At 42.9% G+C, this 17,020-nt stretch overlaps 2 protein-coding genes across 6 annotated transcripts in view; both read right to left on the bottom strand.

The window, feature by feature from the left end:
* Positions 1–9,067, bottom strand: part of mylpfb (myosin light chain, phosphorylatable, fast skeletal muscle b) — a 29,404-nt gene extending 20,337 nt beyond the window's left edge. The window contains exons 1-2 of one of the 4 annotated variants that reach the window (XM_029713196.1): positions 6,402–6,648; positions 5,742–5,863 (exon numbers count right to left, since the gene is read on the bottom strand). In XM_029713196.1, coding sequence (XP_029569056.1) covers positions 5,742–5,822 — 81 coding nt within the window. In that variant the 5' untranslated portion in view covers positions 5,823–5,863; positions 6,402–6,648. Of the gene's footprint in view, positions 1–5,741; positions 5,864–6,046; positions 6,267–6,401; positions 6,665–8,577 lie in introns of those variants that run through there. The other 3 variants (XM_029713171.1, XM_029713181.1, XM_029713189.1) reach the window with 3 other exon arrangements.
* A 132-nt stretch (positions 9,068–9,199) lies between these two features.
* On the bottom strand, positions 9,200–13,903 carry LOC115162135 (zinc finger protein 679). Of its 2 annotated transcripts, none has more exons than XM_029713161.1 (3): positions 13,505–13,903; positions 10,701–10,891; positions 9,200–10,585 (listed from the first exon to the last, which is right to left on the bottom strand). In XM_029713161.1, exons 2-3 carry the CDS (start codon positions 10,888–10,890, stop codon positions 9,642–9,644), a joined length of 1,134 nt encoding a protein of 377 aa, XP_029569021.1. In that variant the 5' UTR covers position 10,891; positions 13,505–13,903; the 3' UTR covers positions 9,200–9,641. The 2 variants fall into 2 exon arrangements, with proteins under 2 accessions (XP_029569021.1, XP_029569012.1); XM_029713152.1 differs by lacking the exon at positions 13,505–13,903 and adding an exon at positions 11,630–11,681.
* Between the last annotated feature and the right edge of the window lie 3,117 nt (positions 13,904–17,020).

The raw sequence follows: 17,020 nt of genomic DNA on the forward strand, positions 1-17,020 counted from the left end.
GTTTAAAAAAAATAATAATAATAATATTGAATATCCCTTTGAGCATTGTTGTGTTATTAATTACACTTTGGACGGTGTATCAATACACCCAGTCACTACAAACATACAGGCGTCCTTCCTTACTCAGTTGCCAGAGAGGAAGGAAACCCCTTAGCGATTTCACCATGAGGCCAATGGTGACTTTAAAACAATTACTGAGTTTAATGGCTGTGATAGGAGAAAACTGAGGATGGATCAACAACATTGTAGTTACTCTGCAATACTAACCTAAATTAAAGAGAGAAATGGAAGACTGTACAGAATACAAATATTCCAAACATGTATCCTGTTTGCAATAAGGCACTAAAGTAAAACTGCAAACAAATTAACTTTATGTCCTGAATACGAAGCATTTTGATTGGGGCAAATCCCCAACATGACACATCACAGAGTGCCACCATATTTTCAAGCATGGTGGTGGCTGCATAATGTTATGGGTATACTTGTCATCGGCAAGGACTTGGGAGTAAAAAAAAATTAACATTTGTGGAATAAAGCTTAGCACAGGCAAAATCCTAGAGGAAAACCTGGTTCAGTCTGCTTTCCAACTGACACATTCACCTTTCAGCAGGTCCATAACCTAAAACACAAGTCCAAATATACACTGGAGTTGCTTACCAAGAGAACATCGAATGTTCTTAAATGTTCTTAAACATTGAATGTTCTTAAAAGACAAATGGCTGTCTAGCCATGATCAACAACCAACTAGACATAGCTTGACATTTTTTTTAAAGATAATGCTCAAATATTGTACAATCCAGGTGTGCAAAGCTCTTAGAGACTTACGAAGAAAGACAGCTGTAATCGCTGCCAAAAGTGATGTATTGTCTCAAGGGTGTGAATAGTTATGTAAATTTGATAGTTACGCATTTCATTTTCAACACATTTGCAAACATTTCTAAAAACAGGGTTTAACTTTGTCATTATTGGGTATTGTGTGTAGATTGGTGACTTTAAAAAAATGTTTAATCCATTTTTAATTCAGGCTGTAACACAAGAAAATATGGATTAAGTCAAGGGGTATGAATACTTTCTGAAGGTTGGAGAGGTTGGAGCAACCGTGAAGCAGTTGTTGTGGAGAGGTTAAGTGCCTTGCTCAAGGGCACAACAGTGGGCAATGGCATCTAGGATCTGATACCGGAAAAATCTGTCTGGAACTGAGCTGGCAGTTCCAGACAGATTTTCCAAACACACCCAGGATTCGGACTGGCAACCGTCCTGTTGCTGGCTCATCTCTCTAACCGCTAGGCTGGCTACCTGCCGCCCCGGTCATATTTTCTATATAAATACATACATCTGTGCTGCCCGGTCATTTTGGGGCCATACTTGAGAACATAAGCAACCATTTAAATTAACAGTTTCTCTGTCTCAAAATGCATATTAGCCAGGCACGTAAATTGCCCCTCCCCCCTCAATATTTAGAAACGGGTGGGGGTGTGTGTCTATTTGTCAATAACAGCTGGTGCGGGATGTCTAATATTAAGGAAGTCTGGAGGTATTCCTCGCTTGAGATATAATACCTCATGATAAGCTGTAGACCACACTATCTACCAAGAGCTATCAATATTTTTTTGTAGCCGTCTATTTACCATAAAAAAACAATGCGAAAACCGCACTCAACAAGTTGTATAAGGCCATAAGCAAACAAGAAAATGCTCATCCAGAAGCTACGCTCCTAGTGGCCCGGGACTTTAATGCAGTCAAACTTAAATCCGTTTTATCTCATTTCTATCAGTACGTCACATGTGCAACCAGAGGGGAGAAAAAAACCTTCACTCCACACACAGAGATGCATACAAAGCTCTCCCTCACCTTCCATTTGGCAAATCTAACCATAATTATATCCTCCTGATTCCTGCTACAAGCAAAAACTAAAGCAGGAAGTACCAGTGACTTGGTCAATAAAGAAGTGGTCAGATGACACGGATGCTACGCTACAGGACTGTTTTGCTAGCTCAGACTGGAATATGTTCCGGGATTCATCCAATGGCATTGAGGAGTACACCATATCAGTCACTGGCTTCAACGACGTCGTCCCACAGTGACCGTAGGTACAGATACAAACCAGAAGCCATGGATTACAGGAAAAATCTGAGCTAAAGTCAAAGAGCTGCCGCTTTCAAGAAGCGGGACACTAATCCGGACGCTTATAAGAAATCCCGCTATTCCCTCAGACGAACCATCAAACAGTCAATGCGTCAATACAGGACTAAGATTGAAACCTACTACACTCGTCAGATATGACAGGGCTTGCAAACTATTACGGACTACAAAGGGAAACCCAGCCACGAGCTGCCCAGTGACACGAGCCTACCAGACAAGCTAAATGCCTTTAATGCTCACTTCGAGGCAAGCAACACTGAAGCATGCATGAGAGCACCAGCTGTGCCGGACGACTGTGTGATCATGCTGTCCATAGCCGTTGTGAGCAAGACCTTGAAAACGGGTCAACATTCACAAGGCCGAGGGGCAAGACGGCTTACCAGGACATGTACTCAGAGCATGTGCGGACCAACTGGCATATGTCTTCACTGACATTTTCAAACTCTCCCTGACCGAGTCTCTAATACCTACATGTTTTAAGCAGACCACCATAGTCCCTGTGCCCAAGAAAGTGAAGGTAACCTGACTAAATGACTACGCCCCGTAGCACTCACATTGGTGACCATGATGTGCTCTGAAAGGTTGGTCATGGCTCACATTACCATCATCCCAGAAACCCTATACCCACTCCAATTCGCATACCACCCCAACAGATCCACAGATGATGCAATCTCAATCGCATTCCACACTGCCCTTTCCCACCTGGACAAAAGGAACACCTATGTGAGAACGCTGCTCATTGACTACAGCTCAGCATTCAACACCATAGTGCCCAACACATCTGCCACACTGATCCTCAACACGGGGGCCCCTCAGGGGTGCATGTTCAGTCCCCTCCTGTACACCCTGTTCACCCACAACTGCGTGTCCAAACACGACTCATTAAGTTTGCTGACGACACAACAGTGGTAGGCCTGATCACCGACAACGATGAGACAGCCTATAGGGAGGTGGTCAGAGAACTGGCAGTGTGATGCCATGACAACAACCCCTCCCTCAACGTGAGCAAGACAAAGGAGCTGATCGTGGACTACAGGAAAAGGAGGACCAAACACACCCCCATTCACATCGACAGGGCTGTAGTGGAACGGGACGAGAGTTTCAAGTTCCTTGGAGGGCACGACAACACCTTGTCCCCCTCAGTAGACTGAAAAGATTTAGCATGGGTCCCCAGATCCTCAAAAAGTTCTACATCTGCACCATCGAGAGCATCCTGACCGGTTGCATCACCACCTGGTATGGGAACTGCTCGGCATCAGACTGTAAGACACTACAGAGGGTAGCGCCTTGCCCAAGCCCCACACCCCTGCTTCTCCTTCACCCAAATCCAGACAGCTGATGTTCTGAAAGAGCTGCAAAATCTGGATCCCTACAAATCAGCTGGGCTAGACAATTTGGACCCTCTTTCTAAAATTATCTGCTGAAATTGTTGCAACCCCTATTACTAGCCTATTCAACCTCTCTTTCATACTGTCTGAGATCCCCAAAGATTGGAAAGCTGGCGTGGTCATCCCCCTCTAGACCCAAACTGTTAGACCTATATCCATCCAGCTCTGCCTTTCTAAAATCTTCGAAAGCCAAGTTAACAAACAGATCACCGACCATTTCGAATCCCACCGTACCTTCTCCAGTATGTAATCTGGTTTCCGAGCTTGTCATGGGTGCACCTCAGCCACGCTCAAGGTCCTAAATGATATCATAACCGCCATCGATAAAAGACAGTATTGTGCAGCCGTCTTCATCGACCTGGCCAAGGCTTTCGACTCTGTCATTCACCGCATTCTTATCAGCAGACTCAACAGCCTTGGTTTCTCTAATGACTGCCTCGCCTGGTTCACCAACTACTTCTCAGATAGTGTGTCAAATCGGAGGGCCTGTTGTCCGGACCTCTGGTAGTCTCTATGGGGGAGCCACAGGGCTCAAATCTCGGGCCGACTCTTTTCTCTGTATATATCAATGATGTCGCTCTTGCTGCTGGTGATTCTCTAATCCACCTCTACGCAGACGACACCATTCTGTATACATCTGGCCCTTCTTTGGACACTGTGCTAACAAACCTCCAAACGAGCTTCAATGCCATACAACACTCCTTCCGAGGCCACCAACTGCTTTAAAATGCAAGTAAATCTAAGTGCATGCTCTTCAACCGATTGCTGCCCGCACCCTTCCGCCCGACTAGTATCACTACTCTGGACGGTTATGACTTAGAATATGTGGACAACTATAAATACCTAGGTGTCTGGCTAGACTGTAAACTCTCCTTTCAGACTCACATTAAGCATCTCCAATCCAAAATTAAATCTAGAATCGGCTTCCTATTTCACAACAAAGCCTCCTTCACTCATGCTGCCAAACATACCCTCGTAAAACGGACTATTCTACCGATCCTTGACTTTGGCGATGTCATTTACAAAATAGCTCTCAACACTCTACTCAGCAAACTGGATGTAGTCCATCACAGTGCCATCTGTTTTTTCACCAAAGCCCCATATACTACCCACCACTGCGACCTGTATGCTCTCGTTGGCTGGCCCTCACTACATACTCGTCGCCAAACCCACTGGCTCCAGGTCATCTATAAGTCTATGCTAAGTAAAGCCCCACCTTACCTCAGCTCACTGGTACATATAGCAACACCCACACGTAGCACACGGTCCAGCAGGTACATTTCACTGGCCATCCCCAAAGCCAACACTTACTTTGGTCACCTTTCCTTCCAGTTCTCTGCTGCCAATGACTGGAACGAATTGCAAAAATCACTGAAGCTGGAGTCTTATATCTCCCTCTCTAACTTTAAGCATCAGCTGTCAGAGCAGCTTACTGATCACTGCACCTGTACACAGCCAATCTGTAAATAGCAAACCCAACTACCTCATCCCCTTATTGTTATCTATACTCTTGCTCTTTGGCACCCCAGTATCTCTACTTGCACATCATCATCTGCACATTGATCACTCCAGTGTTAATGTTAAATTGTAATTATTTCGCCTCTATGGCCTATTTATTGCCTTACCTCCCTACTCTTCTACATCTGCACACACTGTACATAGATTTTTCTATTGTGTTATTGACTGTGCATTTGTTTAAGTGTAACTCTGTTGTTGTTGTTGTTGTCGCACTGCTTTGCTTTATCTTAGCCAGGTCGCAGTTGTAAATGAGAACTTGTTCTCAACTGGCCTACCTGGTTAAATAAAGGTTAAATAAAATAAAAATAAATTAAAAGTCACTTAGTTTTGTCTTCCCTGTGGCTCAGTTGGTAGAGCATGGTGTTTGCAACGCCAGCATGGTGTGTGCAACCCCAGGGTTGTGGGTTCGATTCCCACGGGGGGCCAGTACCAAAAAAAATGCATGAAATGAAATGTATGCATTCAGTACTGTAAGTCGCTCTGGATAAGAGCGTCTGCTAAATGACTAAAATGTAAATGTAAAATGTTTTGCCCTGACTTCACCATTGGCTTTGAATGGGCATTTGATACACCTAATTTAGTCAATCTGCAATTAAAAAGGCAAGGATGACAAGCAAAGGATTGTGATAGCTGAAATGATAGAATATACAAGTTAGTCTGTAAGACATGCAGAAAGGCGTGTTATCGGGTTACCTTTTTATACAGGTATCCTTCTTTGTCGACGGGTGAGCTGCACGACTGAAAATGAGTGAGGATCTTCCCTGTAATCTTCATCTCAACACCATGCTTTTACCATAGGAGTAGCTGGAGTCGGGCTACATAAAAACAAGGAAGTTAGTAGGGCACCCACCACATCACTGCAACACATTCTCTCACTGCGGACTTTACTTGTCAAAAAAATATTCAAATATTTTTGAATTATCGAATGATTTTTTTTGTCTAATGATTTAACGCCATGTGCGTTTGAACTTTGAGATAGTAATACAAAGTTCGTTTACTTCATTGCTGTGATGGGGAAATGACGCATCTTTACGAATATTAGGCTTATTCAATATGCGCAAATTCATTCGCTCGATTGTTTAGCTACCGTTCACAATCCGTAATTATTATACACAATTGTAATGCTTTGTTTCAGCTATGGGAATCCGTAAAACAAAAACGCATAAGCTACTGTAGCGTTCATCATGAGAAATGCCTTTAACGTATCTGCTTCCGCATTTGTAAAATAAAGGCAAAGGGAAGTTTTGTAATATTATTGGGCTAAGAAGTCGTAGGCTACTTCTCTTCATCGTGAGGAACTCAAATGAGTATGCCTAGTAAAAGAGCATAGGGTAAATGGGGTTGTTTACTCACCTCTCTGTAGAATAACGTGTAAAGGCTCAGCCGGTATTGGCTAGACCGTATACTGTTGTTGTCAAATTGACGTAAAAATAAAATGTTGCATTTTAGCTAACCCTAACCCTTTTCTTAACCTTAACCTAATTCTAATAATCTGTTACGTTAATTATCCCAACCTGCTACAAATAGTCCATTGTGACATAAACTGTATCCCTTCTAGACAAAACCGTCCCACCAGCTCCTTGGGTGTTGTCAAACACTTCCTGGTAACTAAGGTGAGCGCTCAACTGAGCACATCGTCCACGTCAGCGCCGCATAGGTAACATGGGCCCACGCCCCTCAACTGTATGCTGATAAAGCCAGTGGTGTAAAGTTCTTAAGAAGTACTTCGTATTTTTACTTATTAAGTCGTTTTTTGGGGGGCATCTATACTTTACTATATATATATTTTACAACTTTTACTCCACTTCATTGCTAAAGAAAATATATAATTTTTACTCCGATACATTTTTCCTGACACCCAAAAGTACCTCTTACATTTGGAATGCTCTGGCAGGACAGCAATATGGACCAATTCACACACCTATCAATATAATGCGTTGTCATCCCTACTGCCTCAGATCTGGCGCAATCACTAAACACAAATATTGGGCTTGTAAATTATGTGTGTTGGAAGTGTGTCCTTGTCTGTCTGTAAAATATAAAACGTTGCAATCTGGTTTGCTTAAATTTGATGTATTACTTTTACTCAAGTGTGACAATTGAGTACTTTTTCCACCACCATACACAAGTACATTTTAAAACCAGATACTTTTACTCAAGTAGTATTTTACTGGGTGACTCACTTTTACTTGAGTCATTTTTTTTAAAGGCATCATTACTTTCACTCAAGTATGACCATTGGGACATTTTTTCACCACTGAAGCCAGCATTGGATTGAATGAACTGTATTCACAATGTCAGGTCACACTAAATCTGAGGTCATGTTGATAAGGGACTCCTTTGTCATGGGGATGTATACCCCATTGTCTTCTCTGTTGGTTTATGCAAATCTCATCAACCCCCATACAATCGTGTTGTAGCCTATGAAATCATACTAGGTGTTTATCCTTTGAACTGTACAATTAAGTTAATGATTTGTGATAGTTTCTGAATGTGTTGCAATTGCCTCAAATGCACACATAATGGGAATAACTTAGATGAAACTGCTTATGTTATTGTTGATTGCGGAAACAGTCATGGAAATTAATTCCATACAGTGTTAAATGCCATGTACTATCCTCATGGGTTTGTAATAAAGTAAAGGCACATGCTTATCATTTCATTGTCTGAGTAGTGACTGACCACCAAACACTATAAGGCTGTGTTTACACGGGCAGTCCAATGCTGATATTTTTCTCCACTATTTGAGCAAAAGAACAGAATTGGGCTGCCTGTGTAAACACAGCCTAAGAGTTGCACAATTCCCCACTCTAAGACTAGTGCTATTTTGTAACATGAGGTAGGCCTCTCTTTATGACGATTATAACGTTAGAGCATGACATTCTGAGATGAACACTAAAATAACCCTGTTCCTGTTTTGTCCCAACTAGCCACCAGACAAACTAAGCTAATTGATCAGTTCAATGATTGACTAAACTCAACACACCTGAGCCCTATACTAGCCTGCTCCGGGTCAGGCGAACGCCATTTATCCTGAAAGGTTGCGTCATCATCCCCTTCATTTGAGGAAAATGACGGATTAAATATTCTAATCCAATGTTTGTGTTAAATGGTATGCATTCTGTCATTACTAAATCCAATTTAATAATGACACAATGCATTTGAAATTTCACACGGTAAAAACTTTTGTATGAATTAACACAATTATTGTATCGATAGGAGGGGGGAAAGGTGCTCATGCATTAATACGCACACCAAAACCTGCCTTAACGATAATAAAATAAAGATCGCACAAAAAAAAATACTTTTCACACCATAGCCTGCTGAATTTGCAAGCTTAATTTAATTTTGATTTCGGCAAAAATGAAAATGTGTCTGTTTCAGCATTCTCAACGAGGAGTTCGACATGCACACGCAGCTATAAACCTTCTAGAGTTAACAGTAGGCAGGCGATCAATGTCCACCGTCATTACGGAAACCATCTAGCAGAAGAACCAAACAGAAGAAAACAAAACGGGGCAGGACCTACCTGAATTTGTCCAATAGGAAGTCTTGAGTTTTCCGTTTTCAAAACAGAAACAGCGTAATGATTACACCCCTGGCTAGCTTTAGAAAACCACGAGTAGATGCAACTTCATTCGTAGTATATCCGAAGAGGAAGAGAGGCCCAACTCGGAGGAAAATCTGTCTCTAACAGGGGTTGTTTTTTCATTGTTTCGCCCACCAAGCAAGAAGTTTAATAATACTGACTTTTTTTATCATGCATATTCATGTCATGAGGCTAGTAGCATAGCATCTCTCTCCATTGAATACTGGCCGTTGATGTCAACAAACCACATCGAATATTAAAAAATAGATTACAATAATGAGCTGTATCCACCAATTCAAAGGATAGGCAGGAGCTAGACAGCCCACCGTGCTGCTTTGTGAACGACGACTTCCATTGTTAGGGTGGAAAGACATGCCAGTATATCCATCATCTTTGGTATACCCCTCCGGCCTTCCAGGTAGGCTCAAACAAAAATATTACATGCCTGAGGTACTACAGGACCGGGGTTTCCTACTCCTCTCTGCATTAGAGTTTGCAAGCCTGTTCAATTCATTCTATTTCTATGTTCTGACAGGTAGAAAGAGAGTCCTGACCCAGGTCCTCAGTTATCTCACTTCTCTCTTTAATCATCATGAACACAATGTTGTAATGCTAGATATGTCACACAACATCCAAGCCTTTCCTGTATGTGTACAGAGGAGATAAAGGTTTCAGTGTACAAAACATTATTTTGTTGCTCACACCGCACTTTCTTATTCAAAAGCTAGTGATAAGAGGTTTGCCTATTGAATAATGAACACTCCAGTGGATCAAAAGGTATGCCATCCACTAATGGTCAAAATACATGTTACCCATTACCTAAATCGATAACCTGAATAAACCAGCCAATCCACCCACGAGTATGACCCAATCACTTTACTTTTTCAGCACTGCAGATCCTATGTTAATTTCAGTACCACGCACAGCATGTGCATTCATATAGTCATTCATATGCACTGTATGTGCATTTGTATAGTTTTTTCTCAAAAGATTGCTTTGAACACCTAGTTCGACTGTTGATCTCTCCACGCCTGCTGCAGGTGTAAGGTCTCTCCGATGTGAATCTTCTGATGCCTCTTTAGGTTCTCCCCACGGCTGAAGCTCTTGCCGCACTGGCCGCAATAGTATGGCTTCTCTCCTGTGTGGACCCTTTTGTGCTTTTTGAGGTCCCCGGCCTGACTGAAACACCGGCCGCACTGAAGGCAGCAGTAGGGTTTTTCGCCCGTGTGACAGCGCTGGTGGATACGCAGGTTCCCCACCCGGCTGAACGTCTTGCCGCACACAAAGCAGCTGTGCGGCTCATCCCTCCTGAAGTGTTGCCTATGGTGTTTCCTCCCGTCCCTGCTGTTTTTCCCAAACCCAAACCTCCTCCCGACGCTGTTGTGACTCGAGTGGACGAATACGAGTTCGTTATATGGTCCAGTGCTCACATGAGACTTGTGAGCATTCGTTGTTGGGTCGTAGCGTGTGGAATTGCAGCTTAAATCGACACAATCAAAGGTCTCCGGGATAGTCAACGGTTCGGGTGCTGAGCACTCGGTGGGCTCGGGTTCCGTCTTGATAACAGTCAGATTGATGCCAAGCTGGGCGTTTCCCTGTGAAGTGCTATTCAAGTCTGAATGCGAGTCATTTTTCACACCCTGAGGAACGTGGACCGAAACAGCTTCATCTGATTGCTCTGCCACCCCCTCGTGATGTCCGGGTAAGGTTAAGGTAAAGTTACACTCTGTCTCATAGTGTGCTGTTTGATCCAGCTCCAGTGCATTGTACTCCTCCTCCTCCTGCCTTAGTCTCACAGTCTGTTCGAAGGTGAGCGCTGGTTTCTCATCTACCTGTGTGGGCTCTGGGCTGTCCTGCCTCAGAATAGGGCTCCAACCCTGCTCTGACGGTTTCTCGATGGCCGCTCTTCCACGGCCACCAGTCGCAGGAAACGTTGCAAGTTTAGCAGCTGCAAAACAAAAAGATGAAAGGGTGAACTTGAGCAAGCAGCAGAAAATGCCATCTTATTGATTTGATTATATTGGCCAGCCACCCACCACCACTGAGACAATATCCTGACTCACCTGTGTTCTCTCTCTTCATCTTGTCCTGCATTTCCTGCAGTCTTCTCCTCAGACTCTCATTCTCTCTCTGAGTTCTGGCTGTTTTCTCCTGGTACTCAGACACAGTCTCTTTCACCACCTCCAGAACCTCATGCACCGCCACCGTCAGCAGCTTCGCCACACGGGCGTTCAGACGCTCAATTTTGGACATCCTGAAAGGAACAAACAGAGGTGTCTGCTGATCTGGACCAAAAACTATTGCATTACTTTCATTTCATGATAAGCAAACAGTGCAGTGTCAATTCACCTGCCACTAGATATTGATAGGAGGGATTGACTGTTATTGAATGACATATTGAGCAGCTTATCCAATTCGAACAGAAAGCTCAACCAATGAGAATGCTCATTGGTTGGTCACCCTCTTTGGTTGTACCTCTGTAGTGTAGTGTTGCACGGTATACTGAAACTTCGATACTAGAACATAAAAAACGGTTCGGTACTAGAATTTGTTACTTTCTGTACTTCTGTCAAATGTGTCTCACGTCGTATAATGATTGAGAGGATGAAGTCTATCAGCGCAGCCGATATCCCCTTCTGCAGTGAGTGCACCGTTCATGCCTCTTACCTGCTCCATTTACTCATTGCTAGCTCCCCACTCATGCTGCCAAACATACCCTCGTAAAACTGACCATCCTACCGATCCTCAACGATGTCATTTACAAAATAGCCTCCAATACCCTACTCAATAAACTGGATGCAGTCTATCACAGTGCCATCCGTTTTGTCACCAAAGCCCCATATACTACCCACCACTACGACCTGTACGCTCTCGTTGGCTGGCCCTCGCTTCATACTCGTCGCCAAACCCACTGGCTCCAGGTCATCTACAAGACCCTGCTAGGTAAAGTCCCCCCTTATCTCCGCTCACTGGTCACCATAGCAGCACCCACCTGTAGCACGCGCTCCAGCAGGTATATCTCTCCGGTCACCCCCAAAGCCAATTCCTCCTTTGGCCGTCTCTCCTTCCAGTTCTCTGCTGCCAATGACTGGAACAAACTACAAAAATCTCTGAAACTGGAAACACTTATCTCCCTCACTAGCTTTAAGCACCAGCTGTCAGAGCAGCTCACATATCACTGCACCTGTACATAGTCCATCTATAATTTAGCCCAAACAACTACCTCTTCCCCTACTGTATTTATTTATTTTGCTACTTTAGCCCCCCATTATTTCTACTTTGCACTTTCTCCCACTACAAATCTACCATTCCAGTGTTTTACTTGCTATATTGTATTTACTTTGCCACCATGGCCTTTTTTGCCGTTACCTCCCTTATCTCACCTCATTTGCTCACATTGTATATAGACTTATTTTTCTACTGTATGTTTGTTTTACTCCATGTGTAACTCTGTGTTGTTGTATGTGTCGAACTGCTTTGCTTTTTATCTTAGCCAGGTCGCAATTGTAAATGAGAACTTGTTCTCAACTTGCCTACCTGGTTAAATAAAGGTGAATTTTTAGGTAATTGTAGGTTAACTTTCGTTGCTAGCTTACAGCTGAAGCTAACATCAAACAATTCACAACCCTAGTACTTTGTGATGTAATGCAAATCATAATGCAAAATATGCTGATTTCAAAGCTGACTGTCACCAAAAACGTTATTAATTCACTTCATCGTCTCTGCATCACATCCAAAGATACTTTCCCACCGTCTGTAACGTCTCCCTCAACTGACTATATGGGCATATTTTTTATTTTTTAAAATTTAATTTCACCTTTATTTAACCAGGTAGGCCAGTTGAGAACAAGTTCTAATTTACATCTGCGACCTGGCCAAGATAAAGCAAAGCAGGGTGACACAAACAGAGTTACACATGGAATAAACAAATGTACAGTCAATAACACAATAGAAAAAAAATCTATATACAGTGTGTGCAAATGAGGTAAGATTAGGGAGGTAAGCAATAAATAGGCCATAGTGACGAAGTAATTACAATTTAGCAATTAAACAATGAAGTGATAGATGTGCAGTAGATGACTGTGCAAGTAGAGATACTGGGGTGCAAAGGAGCAGAAAGATTAATAAATAACAATATGGGAATGAGGTAGTTGGATGGGCTATTTACAGATGGCCTATATGCCTCGTCATGAATTACTTCATTAATGGATTAATGGATTTCATAATAGAAGAGATTGTAAATGTTGATCAGTACAATAAAATAAGTCCCAAATGGGAGGGAAACAGATTGGCATCAGTAGCTACATTAAATAATTTTGAAAGTATTTTCTTCAAACGGCATTGTTGGTTAAGGGCTTGTAAGTAAGCATTTCATTGTAAGGTCTACACCTGTTGTATTCGGCGCATGTGACAAATACAATTGGATTTGAATAATGAAAATATGCTTTCACCTGTATTGTGAATAGGCCGCCTAGGCCATCTTGATTTACCATGTTTACCAATAGAGATTTACCATTCAAATAAATTATTACCGTTATGTAGTTACATTGGTAAAAACTGTCAAATTAATTATGATTGTACAATTTATTAATTGATGCATACATGGCTGTCTCTGAAAAATGTTGACATCAAATTTAAAATGTAATGATATTGAACTCAAAAGATGTCCAACGATAAAACAGAGCAGTAACGTTAGCTGAGTTATCCGTCTGGATCAAGTGCCATGGTATCGAGTTACTAAAACTGGTATCGAAAGAAATTCTGGTATCGTGACAACACACTCTAGTGGTGGAAAACCAGTCAGTGAGTGGGATACACTTTGTGTATGACACTCAAGTTTATACAAAAAAAGTCAAACAATAGATACCTCTCTTTGTTGACCCTTATCCGCCGACTAGGTGTCCAAAACAACAGACAAGTTTGTATGGGGAATGGGCTAGCCAGCTAACGCGAGTTAGCACAGTACACCACAGTCGCCAGAAAAAAAAACGTGTCCAACCTTTGGCTTACAACTTTTTAAAGTAATGATGATAAAATGTACATTGTAAACGAAATAATCCTCGTATGAATACAGGTTTACTAATTGAACTAAGGTTCACGTTTTGATAGAAAAAAAACACGCAGCAACCTCCAAGTATGACGCCTGCTGTGAAGCAGGCAGGAATAAGGAAGTACTTCCAGGTCACGGACATTCTTCGATGAGGTTTATAATCGGTTGGCATCCAAAAAAGGTTGCATTACCACCACCTACTAGACTGGAGTAAACTCCCTTCAACTTTTTAATTAATAAAATAAACAAATACTCTACACTTACTAAAAACCCACTCCACTATTTAAATATATTTAGTCCTACCTCAGGCCAACAGCCTGAAAGGATGGGACACTACCATTCAACAACACACCCTGTAACTCTTCTGACATCAAGTTTCGCACACCCAAATAAATACCTCTGCAGCTGCCACCACCATTTTTCTGTGACTTACGTTCCATCCCTGCAGTACAGTTGATAACCATTGCTATAAATGAAAAAAATCCAATCTTACTGAAACATATAACGTTTTTTGCCTATCCCTCTGTACTGGTACAGCGCTACTACTCACAACACTCCTCTCAGGATCCCTCCCCTTGACCCATCTTCCTCTACTTTCTTCACTGGCTCAGCATACGACAACTTCTGCACTACTCTAACCCTGGAAACCTCAACCTGCCTCTCTCGCACCGGACATTTCTGATCCCCAGCCCCATGGGCACCCCTACAATTAACATATACCACTACTTTCTTCAATGCTACACATTCTTTTGTCTCATGCCCTTTGCACACTTCTCACACCTAGGAACCTCCCTCCTACAAACTGCTGCCACATGCCCATAAGCTTAACACCTGTAACAACGTAATGTATTCGGCACAAAAGCTTGTACGGGATAACTTATATATCCTAACATCACTTTGTCGGGCAAAGACTCAACATCAAAACTCAAAAGGACAGTCAATGACTCTTCTGTTTCACCACACACACCACCCTGTCTGCGTCGCACCAAATGACGAGCGTCACAAAACCAGGTCACAGATTTTCTTCTTCTTTAAATTTGTATTGGTGGATCGCAACTAACTGAAAGGTGCATACACCACCACCTACTGTACGGAGTGTGAGGATGATCACAGACTCCCAATTCATCTGTTTCGTCTACTGTTCTGGAAAGTGAATTCATTACACTTTGTGACACAAAAAGGGAAGGGAAAAAAAATTCCCCTACCATCTAACCTTACAACCAATAAAACCTAACCACTATTCCACTACCTGACCCTATCTGATCCTACACCAGGCCGGCATTCTGGGAGGACGGGACATTATCGTTCAACACACCTTGTAACTCTTCTGCAGTAAAATATCATTCACCCAAGTACTTCTCTGCTGCTGCCACGACAACATCTATTTTCTGTTATTTACATTCCATTTCTGCGGTACAGTTGATAACCATGGCTATGAACGCTAAGAAGCCAACCATACTGAAGCACGTCATTCCGATCATTCCCTATTGGCCTCAGCCTACTCACAGAGAACCTCTTACATGCTGACCAGACCGGACGTGTCGTGTGCGCGAGCATAGCAAAATAAGTGTACACATACATGTTATTCAATCATTGCACCCACGCTGCTCGCACGCATTAGCAAGCATCGGCGTGGTCAGGTGCTAAAATAGAACTTGGTTGTATTCGTGACACTCAGCGCGCTGCAAGTCCTGCATCTCCCATCTCCTCATTGGTTTTTAGGAGCAAATACCCACATGCCAACTCCTCATTGGTTTTTAGGAGCATATACCCACGCGGATGATTGAAAGATGAACTGAGGTCCACACTCCAGTCGGTTGTGGAAATGCACCTTTTAAAGTTGGTTGCCAACCGCCACATAAATTCCAAAGAAGAAGAAGCCTGAAGGAGGAAAGATTACTAGAAACAAACGTTTACCCTTTTATCTGTGGATTAATTGTCGGAGTAGAGGACTTTGAGCATTTCAGGTAAAATAACAACCCAATGTTTATATCCCAGGAGAAATTAGCTAGCAACAGCTGGCTAGGTAAATGCCCATAAATGTTTCATGCTTTTCAACCTGTCCCCAAATTAATATAATTGGTTCAGAGTTTCTTTAGATATTTCAACCTGCGTGTCCTGATCGGTTTTGGTGTGGGGGGACAAAATCAACATGCGTGCGATGGAGTGTGCGGTCAGCATGTTAGGATCCCTAGCCCTGGACCCATATTCCTCTACTTCTTCACTGTTTCCAGAAGGGTTTAACATAAAAACATTTTTTCAAAACATACACATACAAACGACAGTATTACTAAATAAACTACAGTAAAAAAAAGTAACACAATAAAATAACAATAACGAGGCTATATACAGGGGCTACCAGTACCGAGTCAATGTGCAGGGGTACAGGCTCGTCGAGGTAATGGAAATAATTTGTACATGTAGGTAGGGGTAAAGTGACTATACATATATAATAAACAGCGAGTAGCAGCAGTGTAAAAACAAAGGTGTGGGGGGGCTAGAAGCTGTTGTTCAGCAGTCTTATGGCTTGGGGGTAGAAGCTGCTAAGGAGCCTTTTGGACCTAGACTTGGCGCTCTGGTACCGCTTGCCGTGCGGTAGCAGAGAGAACAGTCTATGACTTGGGTGACTGGAGTCTTTAACAATTTTTGGGGCCTTCCTCTGTCACCGCCTAATATAGAGGTCCTGGATGGCAGGAAGATTGCCCCCAGTGATGTACTGGGTTGTACGCACTACCCTCTGTAGCACTTTATGGTCAGATGCCAAACAGTTACCATACCAGGTGGTGATGCAACCGGTCAGGATGCTCTGATGGTGTAACTGTAGAACTTTTTGAGGATCCAGGGACCCATGACAAATCTTTTCAGTCTCCTGAGGGGGAATAGGCTTTCTCGTGCCTTCTTCGCAACTGCCTTGTTGTGTTTGAACCATGATAGTTTGTTGGTGATGTGGACACTAATGAACTTGAAGCTCTCAACCCACTCCACTGCAACCCCGTCGATTTGAATGGGGGTGTGTTTGTCCCTCATTTTCCTATAGTCCAAGATCAGCTCCTTTGTCTTGCTCACGTTGAGGGAGAGGTTGTTGTCCTGGCACCACACTGCCAGGTCTCTGACCTTCTCCTTATAGGCTGTCTCATCGTTGTCGGTGATCAGGCCAACCACTGTTGTGTAGTCAGCAAACTTAATGATGGTGTTGTAGTCGTGCTTGACCATACAGTTGTGGGTGAACAGGGAGTACAGGAGGGGAATAAGCACTCACCCCTGAGGGGCCCCCGTTTTGAGGATCAGCATGGCAGATGTGTTGTTGCACACCCTTACCATCTGGGGGGCAGC

The sequence above is a fragment of the Salmo trutta genome, chromosome 2, assembly GCF_901001165.1.
Source record: "Salmo trutta chromosome 2, fSalTru1.1, whole genome shotgun sequence".
NCBI classification, from domain to species: domain Eukaryota; kingdom Metazoa; phylum Chordata; class Actinopteri; order Salmoniformes; family Salmonidae; genus Salmo; species Salmo trutta.